Source organism: Centruroides vittatus, unplaced genomic scaffold (genome assembly GCF_030686945.1).
Source record: "Centruroides vittatus isolate TY-2023 unplaced genomic scaffold, ASM3068694v2 scaffold_1424, whole genome shotgun sequence".
In the NCBI taxonomy this organism is placed as follows: Eukaryota; Metazoa; Arthropoda; class Arachnida; order Scorpiones; family Buthidae; genus Centruroides; species Centruroides vittatus.
The window spans coordinates 461,992-480,202 of NW_027122677.1; the positions used below are offsets into that span (position 1 = coordinate 461,992).

General features: G+C 29.1%; 1 protein-coding gene across 1 annotated transcript in view; it reads right to left on the minus strand.

The window, feature by feature from the left end:
• Positions 1 to 825: 825 nt before the first annotated feature.
• Positions 826 to 18,211, minus strand: part of Cds (CDP-diacylglycerol synthase) — a 44,229-nt gene continuing 26,843 nt past the window's right edge. Inside the window, exons 3-11 of the mRNA XM_067284593.1 lie at positions 15,827 to 15,923; positions 7,977 to 8,153; positions 7,402 to 7,521; positions 7,241 to 7,323; positions 6,813 to 6,969; positions 6,575 to 6,727; positions 2,675 to 2,806; positions 2,492 to 2,595; positions 826 to 2,395 (exon numbers count right to left, since the gene is read on the minus strand). Of these exons, the coding sequence (XP_067140694.1) occupies positions 2,281 to 2,395; positions 2,492 to 2,595; positions 2,675 to 2,806; positions 6,575 to 6,727; positions 6,813 to 6,969; positions 7,241 to 7,323; positions 7,402 to 7,521; positions 7,977 to 8,153; positions 15,827 to 15,923 (1,138 nt within the window). The 3' untranslated portion in view covers positions 826 to 2,280. The remainder of the gene's footprint in view (positions 2,396 to 2,491; positions 2,596 to 2,674; positions 2,807 to 6,574; positions 6,728 to 6,812; positions 6,970 to 7,240; positions 7,324 to 7,401; positions 7,522 to 7,976; positions 8,154 to 15,826; positions 15,924 to 18,211) is intronic.

The window sequence follows — 18,211 nt, forward strand, 5'->3', positions numbered from 1 at the left end:
GTTTCAGTTTTGCTTGTAAGAGCACTGCATCATCAAGAACCCATACAAAGTGGCTAAGAAAACTCATTAAATTAGTGTTTTGGAATACAGTACTTACTATATATAAACACAGGTGAAAAACATTGTGTCAATGTATGGTTGAAAATAATAATGATAATGAAAAACAAAAGGTTAATCAGTTTTGATACAATGGAATTTTATCACTACAAAATGAATCATTGGGCGTTACTGACTTAATATAATCAAAGAATATTTTAAATTAGAGGCAGAAGTTTAGAAGTTCAATGCTTATGAATCATATTCATGACTTCACACTTCTACCATTTCACAGCCCAGAGTTTAGCCGAAAGGTCAAGCAAGGTATTGAAATAATAAATGATGATAAAAAGATTCAGTTTTTTGTTTGTTACATTTAAGTAAGAGAAACTAAACAATAGATTATCTAAAGCTATGTGATAATCAACAATGTCCAAAATCAAAAAAACAGATTGAAACTGAGTAAAAACTTTTGTACCTGAAATAAATTTATAGCAGCCAAATCTGTATGTTAATTTTAGTGAAACTATTTTAAAAATTTATATGAAGCTCATTGTGTTTTTAAATTTCAAGCTTATTATGTTTAACTATTCCTTGTCATATTAAAGTTCTGTAATAATCAATTAAATGTTTTATTTAATATCAAAATGATGATAAACTGTCTGCTGCATTTCGTATAAAAACATTCCAAATTCAAATAAAAGATATTTTACAATATTTTATGTAAGGTTTTAAAAACTGAATGCATTGATTTATAAAGAAAATTAATTACATAAACAACAACAAAAGTAACTTCAATCATCTTTAATAACATTTAAATTTAATCTAAAACAACATATTGTACGATGACATAACTGTATAATGGAGAAAATACTACATATAAAATTTGCATTATTTGTATATAATGCACATTTTATTATTAGGAATATCTTGAAATGAACAGCTGCAACAGATAAAATATGCAATAGGTCAACATCTTTTTGAAGTATAGCAGATTAAATAAATTTTACTAGAAATTTTATATAACTGGTTCCAGGTTTGTATAATGACCCTTAACTTTTTTCCAAATAGATAAAAAGTAGATAAATTACATATAAATATAAACCTGTGCTATAAAAGAAAATACATGTAAATCTGACATAAAAAGCACTTGGAGCATTTTAACATCAGATAAATATTTGTCTATACTATTTATATATTTTTATAAATTTCTTAAACAATTTACTTTGTCCTCATGTGTATATATATTTTTTTATATTTGTATATATATATATATATATACTGTATATAACATTCTGTTAATGTCTACATTTTATCTAAAATATAAATTGATAATTTTGTGTGACAAGAAGAGATACATTGGGTTATTTGTAGGACATAGATTATATTGCTATATAAAAAAAAAATTGAAATATATTAACTAAATCTTGAAAATAAATAAATAAATATCTTTAAAAAATTGTAATTTAAGATAACACTGTAATAAAACTCAGATAAAAAAATTACTTTGCATAAATTTACATCTCAAAACAAATTATATAACATTGTGGAACAATGCACATCATCAATAAAACATCTTTCTGTTTAAAAAGCTGTCTTACTACGATGTAAATTAAGTGTTGTATATATTAACTATATTTCATGTTTTTTTGTTTTGCCGAAGTATAGTACAATTGCTTAAAGAAAAGAAAATAAGTGAATGCAACTACATGTTTAGATGGCATACAATTGCATTGCAATTACTCAGGCTTACAAATTATTGCACATTACTACTTCCAAAAGATGTTAAAAATACACTTTGTGACACTATACAAATAGCAAAACAACAATCCATTCACATAATATTGAATCAATAGTTATTTCATTTGTCAAAAATTTTTGTTTTAAGCATAACCATCAAATCTATATTCATGCATTAAAATTTATATATAAATAAGTAATGTTTTTAAACTGCAGAAGCTATTTCTGGTGCAACTAATAAACTTCATTATGTGAAGAAAAGCAGAAAGATCTACGCTGTTCAATGTACAAAATAAAATTCCTATGCCAAGAAAACAGGCATCTTACCAATGGATTACATTGGTACACTTAAAGAGACACGTCACTCACAAATGTCTAGCAGTGAAATTCCAAATAAACACGATGCACTTTTCATCTATATACAATAACAGATATAGTTATAACATCCCTCAGGGAAAGTTGTAGAATGATGCCAGTTCCTGCCCGGCTTTTATCGTGGAAATATTATTGCAACCAGCCGCGTGCGGTCAGAGAATCTTTCAGAGAATGGTAAATTTGTAGTTGCTGGTCATTTTTTAATAAATATATTTGCTGAAGTAATTTTTGTGGATTTGGAGCTCTGTAAAAATAATTTTATGAATTTTAAATATTATATTATATTTTGTTTCAAACTTTATTTCAGTAAATAAATAAAATGTTTCTTTAATTTACTAACCTGATGAAGCTATGAATGTATACATTAACAAATGTTGCCATCAAAAACTGACAATCAAAGCGATCCATGATTCCACCATGTCCTGGAATTATATCTCCAAAATCCTAATAAGAAAATAAAGAAATTAATAAAACACATACTAAAACATTTTGCAGATAAAAAAAATAAAAAAACAAAACTTACTTTAACTTTAAAAGCACGCTTGAAACCACTAGCAAAGAATCCACCAAATGGTCCAATAATGGAACTGAAGAGTGAGAGAGCCAATGAATGCAAGATAAATGGATATATTGTGATTGTTGTAGGTAAATTCAACTGAAAAATTAAAAATTTTATTATGTTTTTAAATTATATTCACACTGATAATTTTATATGATTTTAATAAACTTTTTAATTATTTTCTTAAATTGATGATTATCAAGATAATAATTGTATGCAATATATAAGAAAAATATATAATATGACGATTTTAGTCTCTGTAATCCAAATTCTTGGTAGACAAATCTCACAGCAATTTAAAACTTATTGGCAAATTAAATTTATTTTGTAAAGACTACATCAAATGCATTTCGGGCTGGTGTAATATCTTCCAGTCCCTCTTCAGTGCTAAAACAATAACAAAGAACGTAAAATGTTTAACTAAAACACGACATGGATGTATAGCTACACTATAACTATAAACTTTGGAGAAAAACTTACAATAACCGTTGGTGGTAGTTACAATGATATTTCCATATGTAAGGGTGGTAAACTTTGCACACATTTATAGGAATCCTATATTACACCAGCCCGAAATGCATTTGATGTAGTCTTTACAAAATAAATTTAATTTGCCAATAAGTTGTAAATTGCTGTGAGATTTGTCTACCAAGAATTTGGATTACAGAGACTAAAATCGTCATATTAGCTAATATACAGCAAACCATTTATATATATTTAGAAAAATATATGTAGTTCATTAAGCATGAATTCAACTTACGTGAAACAGAAATGATGCTAATTACCATTTTGATATTTTATTAAAAAAAAGTTGTTACAAGACTTCTCAACAAAATTAGAAAAAGTATTCTTTAATTAGCATTAATGTAGAAACATGTGACACTTTTTCAATTGTCCCAATTTTGTCCAATTGTATCTATTGTGGACTTCTAGAAACAATGGAACCTTTCCTCATGCCTGAAATCTGTCTTTACTGCACATCTTTACTTACAAATAAATAAGATCTAACCAGAGAATAAGACACAGAATAAACAGAGCACTTTGTAACTCTAGCAGTAAATTTAATAAATCAATATCATAACATTTTCAACCTAATATCATAAGCCTTCTTCAGTGAATTACATGAATTTAAATAAAAATAACAAACAAACATATCGAATGCAACAGTAATAATTTAAAAATTAAAAACAGCATTCAAAGAGATCACTTGTATAGTAAATTAAAATTAACAAAATAATTAAATAAACAAAATGGCATGAAAGTGCTAAAAATAGAGATTAATATAAACAAAAACAATTAAAACATGACCAAGCCCCCAATTACATTTCATAAATGGATTTTCATGCTGTAGGTAAGGTGTCAGCATCCCTATTTTGTATAATCATAGGAATGCTGACACCATACCTATGGCATGAAAGTCATTTAAATAATATATATTGTAACTATCTACATACTAAAGAAATTTTATCTTTTGATGTGTAGATGCTAAATAGTACTACTGATCCAGATGATCAAATAGACCTTTGTAATTTTTGAATGTCTATGATAAATGAGAACTTTTTCTGACATCTCTGCAATATCTTAAAAGCCCAAAAACCTTAATAAATTGTAATGGAATGATGATATAACAGTTCCAATTATTTCAAACTGTAAAATATATGCTTACTTTGCTACATTTTCTAAAAAGCTCACAAGCTTTCAAGGAGCTTTTTAGAAACTGCATTCATAAAAGAAAATGCTTTCAAGGTGGTCATCCACATCAAAAACATTGTTGAGCACAAAGCAATGAATAATCAACAACAAACTTATGTAACAGACTTACTTTTCACTAACATTATCAATAAACAAAATCTAACACCTTATCTTCGCTGAGAAAGTTTAATTTTAAACAAACGTTTTCAGCCTATTCTATAGGCCATCATCAGGCTAAAAAAATCGAATAGTATTGTTCCATAAGAACGAATACCAATATTTAAACTTTAAATTAACAACGGATTAATACAAATATTTAAATTTAAAAATCAACAACGGATTAAAAGATGATACATAATAAACTAATAACGTATAGAATTAAAAACAAAATAAAAAACAAAATAAAAAACAAAATAAAAATCAAAAATAAACTCATAAAAACTTCTAAACACAAGCATAGAACCATAAAATAAACATGTAAATTAAGAGTTCCTTGCAGAGAACCGCTGAGAAAATAGAGATTTACAAGAGCAAGCTGGAAGGGGCGTGTATAAATGCGAGGGACGCTGAGGGCCTTCCATCGGCCTGGAAGTATATGGTTAAGAACTCTGCAAGGAACTCTTAATTTACATGTTTATTTTATGGTTCTATGCTTGTGTTTAGAAGTTTTTATGAGTTTGTTTTTGATTTTTATTTTGTTTTTTATTTTGTTTTTTATTTTGTTTTTAATTCTATACGTTATTAGTTTATTATGTATCATCTTTTAATCCGTTGTTGATTTTTAAATTTAAATATTTGTATTAATCCGTTGTTAATTTAAAGTTTAAATATTTGTATTCGTTCTTATGGAACAATACTATTCGATTTTTTAGCCTGATGATGGCCTATAGAATAGGCTGAAAACGTTTGTTTAAAATTAAACTTTCTCAGCGAAGATAAGGTGTTAGATTTTGTTTATAATTTTTGCTGGGCATGTTTTATTTAAAAAAAAAACATTATCAATGTTTTGTTATTTTGTACCCATAGGTATCTAATAAAATATAGTGTATTTAAAACTAACTATTGCTTGTATTTACAATCTCATTAAAATAATAATTGAAAGTTTTCTCTATCTCTTCCATTTTAAGTTATTCAGAATCCACTGTATTAAATACACTGGAACCTCAGTATACGACCTTAATCCGTTCCTGATGTTTGGACTTATACCAAATAGGATGTATACCAAACCAACCTTTCCCATAAGAAGTAATGTAAAAATGATTAATCCGTTCTCATGTAAGAAAAACTCCTCTCGATATGGTATATTAATGGGGTTGTAAAATAATTAAACACTGTTTGAGCACATTAATAAAAAAATGAATTTTATTATAGATTTTTAAAGTTATTACAGTATATTGTATTATATTATTTAAATCATTAAATCAAAATCAAATCAAACCAAACTCTCCTTAATACTAATAATCTGTTTAGAAATTGATTAAACCCCTTTTGCAACGTTAGCAGATTTAATAATGTCTTTATTTTTCACGATTGTCAATATCGTTGTTCTCGGAATACAGTATGCAACAGTTAAATCTCGAACACCCATGCCACCTTCATATTTCTCAACAATCTCTTTTTTCAGTTCCATTGCAATTCTAGTCATTTTTTTAGTTTTCTGTTGCTTTTCATTTGCCTTTTTGCAATTCATGATTAATAAAAATAATAAAATTTTACTTACAAATTAAAATCAGTAGAAATTTAACAAAGTTATAAACCGTGAGACCGCAAACGTCTAGTCTGGTCTAGTACACCAATAGTGCTACTTGTTCATAGATGGCACGTATAATTGAATTAAGTCGTATACCGAACAAAAGTCGTATACCGAGCAAAATTTGTTTCGTCCAAACAGGACGTATTCCGAATTGGACGTATTCTTAAGCAGACATATACCGAGGTTCCACTGTATAGCTCATTCACGATAAATTTATATCATATTATTAAAAAAATTATAACAAAAATAACCAGTTATTTCCTGATTTATTACACAAGACCATAATTAGTGAATTCCTTGAAATTTTTCTTGTATTATATATTGATTTGAATTAAAATCTTTGTATATATCATATTTAAATAATAAACACTTATAATTAATTCATCAAAAAAAAATAATAATAATTCATTAATACATACACAAGTACAGATAACTTGAATGAACATTGGAAATTTATATTTTGTTGGCTGGAAGAGAGGAGATGGAGTGCAGTCGAGAGTCATGTGCTCCAGGGCTTCAGAATATTCGATTGGACACACGAAATATTTAGATTGGCAAAATAAGTGAGATATCTAATAAGAAAAATATTTTAAATAATTTTTGATATATAAATAAAATTACTTTCAAAATGATGAAAAACAAACAATTATAAATGACCAGTATTCCCCAGATGACTGTAGCAAAACCACCACCAATGAAACCTTCCCAAGTCTTTTTTGGAGAGAGCTTAATGAGAGGAGTTTTTCCAAAGAAGAATCCGAATATATATGCCATAACATCGTTACAAATGATCATCGAAACTGGAACAATAAACCTAAAACAGAAAATTATTAGTAAAAGTAAATTACACATTACAAATTAAATTACTAAATCTTATAATTTCTACTAGTTACCTATCTTTAAGAATATATTTTAAAATTATTGAAATACAAAAATGAAAAACAGTATAAAAAATTTTATTAGTCTTTAACCTTTGATGTTAACAATATATTTTTATATCATTTGGCAAAAATATATTTATTAAATACTACATAATTTAATTAATAGAAAAAGCTCAAAAGTATAAATATAAATAATTTTCATACCAAATAAGTCCTTCAAACAAATTTTGCATTATGAGATAAGACTGAGTGACTACAATCAATAATGTGACGTGTGTCCATGCAAACTATATAAACGATAAAATGATTATTATTTCAAGTTTTTTTCTATTCGTTTCAATACAAAATCATCTTTTATAACTTACCAAAGAAAATTGTTTCATATAATACTTCTTCACGAGACTGAGTACGAACCATACAAATCCAATTATATACAGACAAAATGAGATGAACCGATGATAAGTGACAAGTGGTCTCATAAAATTCTAAATTTTTAATAAAAAACTTAATTAAAGCAAAAATTGTAATAAATGAAATTTCTATGATACAGTTGATGTCCAATAATTCATCTACTTGCTTAATAATTTATCAAATTATGTATTATTTATTGTTATTCAGGGCCGGTTGAATTCCTATTTGTTTTAGTGTAATAGAAATTCTTGTATATCATCTTTGTTCAATTCATTTAAAAAAGTATTGCATAAGGATTTATCATAATTATTTATTATTCTAAAAATATATAAATTAATAGTAATTTTTTATAAATTGAAAATAAAATAAAATTATTAAATATTGTAGAAAAAAACTGACTGACACTATTTACAGATTTTTAAAACAACTTTTTTATTTATAGGTTTCATTAATTGAAATCAGAAACAGAAATTAATCAATAATGAAATGTTGGACATCATTTTATATGTAATATAAATGCATTACTAACACCACGACTCAAGAGGACTCCAAAATAATCAACCATGCTTTCTCCATAAAAGAAGTAATTTGAAGTGATGAGAAAATACCATGAGAGTGATCGAAACCATGGCAATCCATGTATTCGATAAACAGCGTATCCAATTGAAATAATTTCTTGAAAGCATTTGACTTGTATCAACAATGTCTGAAAATAATTTTAAAAACAAGTTTTCTAAATTAACTACATTTTAAAAAATATAGAATTCTAGAACAAAAATATTACACTGAATATAATACATTTTCTTATTACAAAACAATGTTATTTTTATATAATTAAATAAGTTAATTTCAATACTTAATTAAAAAAAATGAAAAAAAGGAACAAAGTATGCTGAACATTTTGATTTGAAATATGATAAACTTTTATTATAATGACATCAAAAAATTTAAATATAAAAATCAGTAATAAACTATTTTTATATCGTTTTTAAGTATCCTTTATTTAAAAACAAACTTCAAGCAAAACAATTGCCAAATTAGATCGGTATATACTATATTACTGCTATAATCCTCTATCGCTTGGCTTTAATATAACTATAGGGTTTACGGATGTTTATTACAAGGTTATACTCTAATAATCTTTTTCGTCATTAAATTTTTATCTGTAATTTAAACTTTAACAAATATATCTATTTTCAAAATTATGTAATCTTTCCTCCTTTTACAAGTTTCAATTAGCTCTTTGGTTTCAACATTCGTTATAGAGTAGGATCTTTATTTAACAAACAAAACATTTAACAGATGAAAAATTTCTGCCTTAAATAAAAAAAGTTTAATTTATTTTTTTATTTACAAATTGAGCATGCTAAAAAGTTGGATTAATGAGTCAGCATTATCTATCACGCATTCAGTATTGGACTCAGGATATTACATGATCTAGGTGAGAGATCATAGATTGATTAGTGGTGTGTATTAATATATCAATACTGTCGATCTTCCAGTGAAGTTTATCCTACTGTTGAGGTTTTGGTTGTTATTGCATTCTATTTAATTGTGATTTTTACATACAGTAGAGCGTCGATAAGTGGAACGTCGGTAAGTGGAATGGCCGGAAAGTGGAACGATTTTCAGTCGGACTGTGTCGTGCTGAATCGAATGTTTTTGATACTAAATTTACTTCTAAAGTATAATTTTCATGTTTTTTATATTCTTTAATATATTTATTTTGTTTGTACAAAATGCAGAAATAATTTTTAACGATACGATAGCCTCGATGATTATTATAAAAATTTTCGTTAGGCTTAAAATCTACGAAAATTCAACACGAAGCGATACGCAACGGAGAAAAATTTGAACATCGGACAAATTAATGTATTTTTTCGTACAAAGTCGGAAACTGGAACAAATCATTAACTGGAAGGACCCCAGTCCCCAATTGGTTCCACTTATCGACGCTCTACTGTATTTTATACTAAATACATAATATTTGTCTATATTACAGGATAAAAATGTAAAGCAAAAATAATCACATCTAATTAAAATAAAATATTGCACATTGCACTTTGTTTCTTAACTCCTGAAATTTGTTAAAAAACACAACATGCACATTAACAGGAGAGCAGCACCAAATTTTACACTAGTTGCTGAATTTTAAAGTAAAACTTTTTCTGAAAAATTGAAACCACACACTAAGAACATGTTTATACAAAGTTTGAGTGAGATTCAGCCAACAGTTCTTTTTATAGAAAGCTCTGACTACTTACTCTTTAATATGATTATCATGTACAGTATATTACCCTGTATAAGAGTTTGAATTATTGTATATTGAAAATATGTACAGAACTATGAATTCTTTTTTGTTTACTTTTATATTCTGTATTAAACTTTTAGCATGATTCAGCATTCCTGTGCAGTTCTGTACATCAATTTTTTCATAACTTCACTTAGGTCAGTGTTCTCAACCTTCTCATTGCAGACTGGTAAAATTATGGATGATTTTACATGGACCAGTAATTATGTGCAACTATGAATTATGCTTATTTATTATGTTTATCTAGAGTCATTGTATGTAACATTACTCTAGATTAGTGGTTGTCAACTGATGGTGTATGAACCACTGTTGGTCCACGAGAAAATTTTGGTGGTCTGTGGAGAAGTTTGGACATCAATCAACTCAAGATTATGCAAAATATTACAAAAGAAATGCAAAATGTTTAGTTGCTTTTTCTCACTCATTGGGGGTTTTTTATTTGAATCTAAAACCAAACATAAAATTACTTTTATTAATAAATAACAACGTCAATAAATCAATATACAATGTGAGTGCAATTGTCATCCTATGTGGAAAAGAGCCAAGAATCCATAAACTTATTTCAAACAAGCAGCAACAAACTTTGCACTAATTAGTTGTAATTAAACCAATAAATTTCATATTAATGAAGTAAAATGGAACTTTTATGATCATTGTTCTAGACAAGCTTGTATCGTTTAAAAAAATTCATGATAGTGGTCTGCAGGATTCAAAATTGTGAGTTTAGTGGCCCTTGTGATCAGAAAGGTTGGCAACTGCTGCTCTAGATTGCTATTTAAATGTCACCTGTAACCAACTGCACCAGCATCTGTATAGTCAAATATTTTTACACTGACCAGTAAAATTTTTTCATAGACTAGCAGTTGTAAAACACTGACCTAGGTGACCACCTTTTTTATGAAACCAGAAATTGTATACCCTTAGAATGGCCACCCATATAAGTGAGGTTTTACTGTACTTTATTCATACTTATACATTATAACAACACTTTAATATATCCTGTATAACTAAATTTTTTATAAACATGTTTTTAAAATGCATTCAATTTAATGAATTTTCAACCATAGTGCACATCCTTATATACTTCCCCCAATTAGTTGTCAAACTGAGTACAGTAAGACCCTGCTTAACGCTGCCCCGCTTAACGCTGTTTTGGTATTACGTGGTAGTATTGAAATTCCCCGAGATCGCACGCAGTGTTGGGATCAAGGCGTAATATCAAATTTTAAAGTTTATTATCTGCGGCGGACATTCCAACAACTGATTGATAAAGCAGATGGAGCAGATATACAATCCATTAGAGATTTTGGGAAAAACTAGAATATCATGAATGCTGTAGACAACATCAATCTTTCCTGGAATGAGGTGACCAAGAAATGTTTGAAAGGAGTATGGAAGAATGTATGGCCGAGAGCTAAGCAAAAATGTTGACACAAGAGAATCCATTGTTGATGCCGACGAAATTGTCAAGCTAGCTAATGAAACAGGGTTTGATAATATAAATGCGCAGGTTATTGAAGAATTATTGCAAGTTACAACTGGAGAAAGTTTTTCCAACGACGATCTAAAAGAATTAGTAGAACAACAGGTGCATGAAGATGACGAAATTAGCGTTTCTGAAGATGAGGAACAAAAGAAACTTTCAACAGATTTTCTAAAAAAAAGTTTAGCCCCTATAACGGAAATTATAGATCAGTTTATACAAAATGATTTCAAATTTGATAGAAGTTCAACGGCAAGACAAAGTGTCATGGATGCCATGTCTTGCTATCGACAACTGCTTGCTGAACGAAACAGGAAAAGGTAAACGACGTTAGATGACTTCTTCACAAAGAAACAAAAGATGTCAAATGAATAAGAGAATGAGAACCTTCCTCATCACAAACATAAGTTCTTTACTCGAACTGTTTTTTATTTTCATGAATGTTTTATGAATAAATTTCGATATTAGCAATAAACAAGTCTATAATTAATGTAATAAAAAGTATTTAACAATAAATGTTACAAAATAAAACAAAAAAAACTGATAAATTTTCTTATTCTCTGTTCTGTTTCACGTATCCCCCTTATTTACATGTTAAGATGACCCCATTTAACGCTGTTTCGTTTAGCGCTCTGTCATCTAGGAAAACATCCCCTGCGTTAAGTGGGGTATTACTGTATCTACTATATATCTCAAATAAACTTGTAAAATTTGAAATATAATATATTATTTTCAAATAACTGAATAACTAGTATGTTATTTTCAAATAATCTATTTTTATTTTTTAAAACAAACAAGTCTTAATTTTATAAACATATTTTGTTATAAGGATCTAAATGTTACTTTCTTTGATAATTCTTTATATAATCAAGATGTTTCACTTATTACTTCGTATCTTTTTATACAGACAAGGTGTAATTCACTGTACTTTTTAAATAATTACTCTAAAGAACTGTGTAATTTTTGTGTGAACGAGGAGACTGTGAATTCCTGGCATATTTTGTCTAATTGTAAGTGTTACGAGAAGAAATTATTGGTTGCATTGCTCTTTCCAGGTCTTTTTTTCTTAAGATTTTATTGAAACCTTGCTTTCAATTTAAAGTATTTCATTTTCTAATAAAGTCTGTTGATCTTTTGTTTTAGGGAGCATGTGTGGCCTTCGGCCATACATATATATGTATTTATAATTGTATATACTTATAATTCTATTTTTATTCTCGCAATTTCCTCTATTCCCTTTGTCTATTCTTTCTAAAACCTTCCAAGACGACCATTATCGCCTTTGGGTAGGATTAGCTGTTCTGAGAATTGGTGGAGACAATAGCAGGTAGTGTGGCCTGGGAAAAAATGGCTAAGAGACGACTCACTTTCTCGACTAGACACGAAGAGAGTCAGACGTGTCGAAAGAAGCTCTGAGTGTGATTTTGTAGAGAAGACAGAAGAAGTTTGCGATAGTCCAGTGAGGAACTGAGAAGGAGCTACATTCCAATAAGAGGCTTGTGGACACCTCTGAATAGGTCGAGAATCAGAGGAAGCGGAATCTCCACACTTAGAGATAGAGAGACTGGCATATTTGAGAACTTCAATAGGTAAAAGAGAAGAAAAGATAGTGAAGACGAGAGCCACCGTCATCAAGCCAAGATCCTACCCAAAGCGCATATCAACTGAGGAAAGAAAAACCCCAGGTGAATCATCCCTTCATTTCTCCTACCTTCCCACTTTCCTATCTTCCTTGTTATTTCCTTAGTGTTAAGTTAGATTTAAGTTAGGATTAAGTTAAGTTTTAGTTACACAGTTACGAAAAATTAATTGTTATGCGCTCGGGAAAATATACCATTGTGCTTTGTTGAGGAACAAAGTTCCCTGTTTAAAACACCTTGGATTGTAAAATATTACAATCAGTCGGGATTCCTTATAAAACCTTATTTGTTCGAAGTGAAATAAAGGAACAGTGTATATTATTGTATTGGGTTGTTCAGAAAGTAATTTCAGTTTTTTTTCCATAGAAAAATAAACGCAATATTCTTATAATAAATAAATATTTTATTGAATTATATATTGACCATTTTGGTCAAATACCTGTTGTCATTGTTTCTCGTAGTAGCATGATTTCACATTCATAAAAGTTTTGATTGTTGTTTACAAAAATCTGATCCAAGTGATTTTTGACATTGTCATTTCAAGTAAATGTCTTACAGTTAAAAAAAATTTGTATAGACTGGAACAAGTAATAATCTGTCTGTGCCCGATCTGGCGAATATGGTTAGTGTGATAACACATCCCATCTAAATTATAACAGTTTCTGACGAGTTACCAAACTTGTGTGAAATTTGGCATTATCATGGTAAAACACTACACTTTATTTGTTGATGAATTTTAGCCTTTTCTGTTTGATGATATTACTCAATTTGTTTACTTGATAGCAGTACACTTTCAAATCAATTGTTAAATTGTCTGGTAAAAGCTCAAAAAAAAATTTCTTTAAAATCCCACCATAGAGAGCATCTCCCTTTAATAACATGTGGAACCCATATATCGAGCTTTGAAACAAAACCAATTTGTTTTAAGTAATAATAAATGGTTCAATTTAACAAATTTAATCTCATAGTGATTTCACGTGTTGTTATACGGCAGATTGCTTTAATCAGTACCTTTATTTTGTTTTCATTGGCTTCAAATGGCCATCCAGAATGTGGTGTATCTTTGATATTAAAATTGCCAAAACGTAATTTTGTAAACCAGTTTTGGCATTATCTTTCTCACAACACATCTTCTCTAAACATGTACCACAATTTTTTTCTTGTTTGAACAGCATTTTGATTTTTTAGTTCTAAAAAAGCAAAATATGCAGAAAATGATGCTTTTGATTTTCCATATTTGATGGGTCACCGAAAAAAAAAAAAAAAACAATTGTACAGAATCAAACAAAATTTCTTACAAATAAGCCTTAAAATGTCAGCTGTCAAAGTATATAATGAAAATGTAGTTTAAAATAAAATTGGCTGATAAAAATACATCTAATTCCTCTAGTAATAAAAGGATGAGATTACTTTCCGAACAACCCAATAGTTGTCGCAGGTTCCTTTCTGTACGGTTCATTTGCGGACCATACTGTCTAACTTCTACGAACACCACACGTTTCCTTTGCTTTAAATTTGGCCTTACAACCGGTGTAGTTTGAAAGTATCTGTCAGTGTTGTCATCAATATTAATATTTTCTTTTTTATAGGTAAGAAGTATTCTTATTAATAATTAAACTATTATTATTGACAAGACTAGGTCTTGTTTATAAAATCATACTGCCGGCTGGGTAACCAGCTTAGAGGTACGAAGGAGTAGATGTCAGGAGTTAAAATTTGGCACAGAGTATTAGGTGCCCAAATCATGCACGCATAAAAAAAACCAGACTGCAGTAGTAAGGGGACCGAGAACAGAGACAAAATAAAATACAAAATGGCGACACGCTCTGCAAACAGGAGCTAGTGCGAGATTTGCACATGCATTGTTCATTGGGAAGTTGGAAATACGAACGTTGTGAAATCGAATGTTGACAAATGCGTGCATTGTGATGTTCGAAAGGCAAATGTTGCTAAATTGAATTTTGATAAACGAATCTTTAAAAAAACCACGGGTGACCTTAACAGGTCAACCAGTCAAGGTCACCACATGCTGACCTTGACTGGTTGACTCAAGATCTCGTTTCAGCATTGGAACGTTTTTGAAAGTAGATGGCGCTAGTCATTATAATTTTATAATTTTACATTAAAACTAATTTCCGAAATATAATTTGTTTTCTTTTTACATTTATTAATATATATATTTTGTTTGTGCAAAATAAAAAAATAATTTTGGATGATACAATAGCCAGGATTATTTTTTTCAAAAACAGGGAATTTTTGTTAGGTATGAACAAAAATTCAACCCGGAACGACACACAACAGAGAGAAATTGGATAGGTTAATTTCATGAAAATGCCTCACAGATGACCTTGTGGTTGTGGCCGAGGCCGGCGAAGTTTAAATGATCGTGCTCAAAATCAACAATACCAAAGAAGATTGGAGAATGAGAATGAGACCCGCCTTGAGCATCAAAGAAATCCCGCTTAGTAGTGACACAGTCTCCGAAACATAGTCTTGTCTCAAATACAGCTTTGCCATTTTACTTGTTTATTATTACAACTAGTTTATCGATATTATTATTTTTTTCATGAAAGATGCTCCCAAATTTAGATTTAGATTTAAGTTTAAATCTAGGTTTAAGCTAATTCTAATTTAATTTAATATTGTTATGTATTTCTGTTTTTGTAATTTTATGTTCAATGTAATTATGTGATTTGTATTTGGGAGATGGTTTTGTCTCCCCACATCATAGAAATCTCCAATATGCGTAAATAAATAAATAAATAAAAATTTAATTTAAGTATACATGATTCAACTAAAAACAATACATAAATTTTTGAGTTTTCTCAGCATTATTTATTTCTTGTTTGCTAAGCATTGTATTATATAGATTTAATATTAAAAATTACAATATTAAATAATTTTGATAAAAATTTGAGAATAAAATAACAATAACAAAAACTTACTGTTAACATCAGACCTACGGGACCAAGCCAGATTATAAATACAAAACCAACAATCATCAACATTGAAAATATTCCCCGAACAACCCAATTTCGCCATCTGTAAAAATTTAAAATCATAAGTTTAAAATTTATACCAAATTCATTCTTTAACAGCAAAAATATCTTTAAATAGAATCTAAATTTTTTCATATAAATTTCACAATTTTCAAATTACTTGTACTGTGGTTCATGCACTCATGAGATAATACAGAACAAGCTGCAAGAGTGTTTTAATAAGTGCTACTAATGTTAACATAAGCATGTAGCTGCAGAAATTTATTTTAAAGGGAACTTCTGTAGAAATTTCAAAATATTACCAATTTTATTGTTTTTGACAATATTTTGAGTATGCTTTTCAAAGAATAGTAAGAAAAAGAACATTAAGAAATTTAATAATGAAATGCTATTTGTATTTCAAAAAAAATGTAATCATTAATTGAAAAGAGTTTTATACATTATATTTATAAACTATTTTTTGATATTATACTTTTTATAGTCAATGTATGCATTCTATTATTATTCGTAATAATTTGTTATACTGTACTATTATTGTATTAATACAGTTAAATTGTTACTTATGTAAGATTATTATTTAGAAATGAGGCACTTTATAATTTCTAAAACAGTCTTGCTAAAATGCACTCACTTTAAAGTGAGATTTATTATTATTATTGACTTTTATAGTGAGACCTTGAATTCAATTACTTATTTCTGTCATGTGTACTATGCCAGACCAAAGTCAAAGCATAGTAACCAAAACAGAAATTAAAAAAGTGTATCAGTGTGTGTGTCTGTATTCAGGAATTTTCTCACAATATGACATGTATTCAATATAGTGGCCTTCTGTAGTGTGATGTATGTGTTTCTATTCAATTGTAATGTGCCCAGGCTTTTGTGTAGTGTGTGTGGTATGACACCTGTAGAGGAGAGAACAACAGGTACAATAAGCACCCTATCCATCCTCCACAGATGCCTTATTTCTGGGCGAGTTCTGTGTACTTGCTAATTTTTTCAGTGCATGCGTTTTGTATATTGTGAGTGTTTGGAATGGATATGTCTATAATGTATGTGATTTTATTGTGTTTGTCAATGAGTGTGATGTCTGGTCTGTTGTGATAAATTGTTTTATCTGTGATTATGGCTCTGTCGTAGTACATTTTGTGCGTGTTGTTTTCCAATACTGTCTGTGGAATGTATTTGTAGTATGGTTCGTGGATGTCTACTAATTTGTGTTTCTTTGCAAGCTCTTGGTGTATTTTATTTGCTACTTGATTATGTCTGTGTAAATAATCTGTCTGTGCCAAAAGCTTGCAACCAGAGGTGATGTGTTGTATAGTTTCTGGCATGATGTGACATTTTCTGCATGTGTCATTTGTGAGTGTTGCATCTTTGAGTATGTGTTTTCTGTAGTTTTTAGTATTTATGACCTGATCCTGTATGGCGATCATGAATCCTTCCGTCTCCCCAAAAAGGCATCCCCAAGCTAACCAGCTGTTTGACGCAGTTTTGTCAACAAAATCCTGGGCCAGATCATAAGGATGCCATGGAGTGCCTTTCGAGCCCACAATTGCTTAATGGTGTCTATGCTTTTTATATGTTGTGTTGTGTCCATATGATGTGAGTGTAAGTTTAATGGTGTGTTATTTGAGTCTGCTAGAGTTACTGCTTTATGTAATTGTGATGTTTCTTGTTTTTTGTAGAAAAACTCTCGCAGTGACTGTATTTGTTTGTAGTGAAGGTTAACTATGTCAATCAGACCACGTCCGCCATCTTTACGTGGAAGGGTTAATCTTTCTGTGGCAGATTTAAGATGATGTTGTTTATGCTTAGTAAGTGTTGTTCTTGTTTTCCTTTGGAGTTGCTCAAGATCTGTGTGAGTCCAATGTATAACTCCAAAAGAATATGTGAGTACTGGGATGACATGTGTGTTTATTGCTTTAACTGTATGTTTTGCATTTAACTCTGTTCTGAGGATAGCATTTAACCTACTTTGGTATTCTTTAATTAATCTTTGCTTTATTTGTGCATGTTCTGTTAGTTTGGCCTGTTGGAATCCTAAATACTTGTAGAACTCGCCCTCTTCCACGGATTCAATAACATCTCCATTTTCGAGCGCAAAATCTTCTTTCTTGAGGATTCTTTTTCTACGTGAAGTGTTTTGCACTTATCTAGGCCAAATTTCATTTGTATATCCTTGGTGTATGAATGTGTGATTTGTAGGAGTTGATGAAGTTGTTTTTGTGTGGATGCATAAAGTTTTATGTCATCTATGTACATGAGATGTGACAGTGTAAACTGTGTTGTTTTTTCATGTCTGATATTGTAGCCATATTGTGTGTTGTTTTG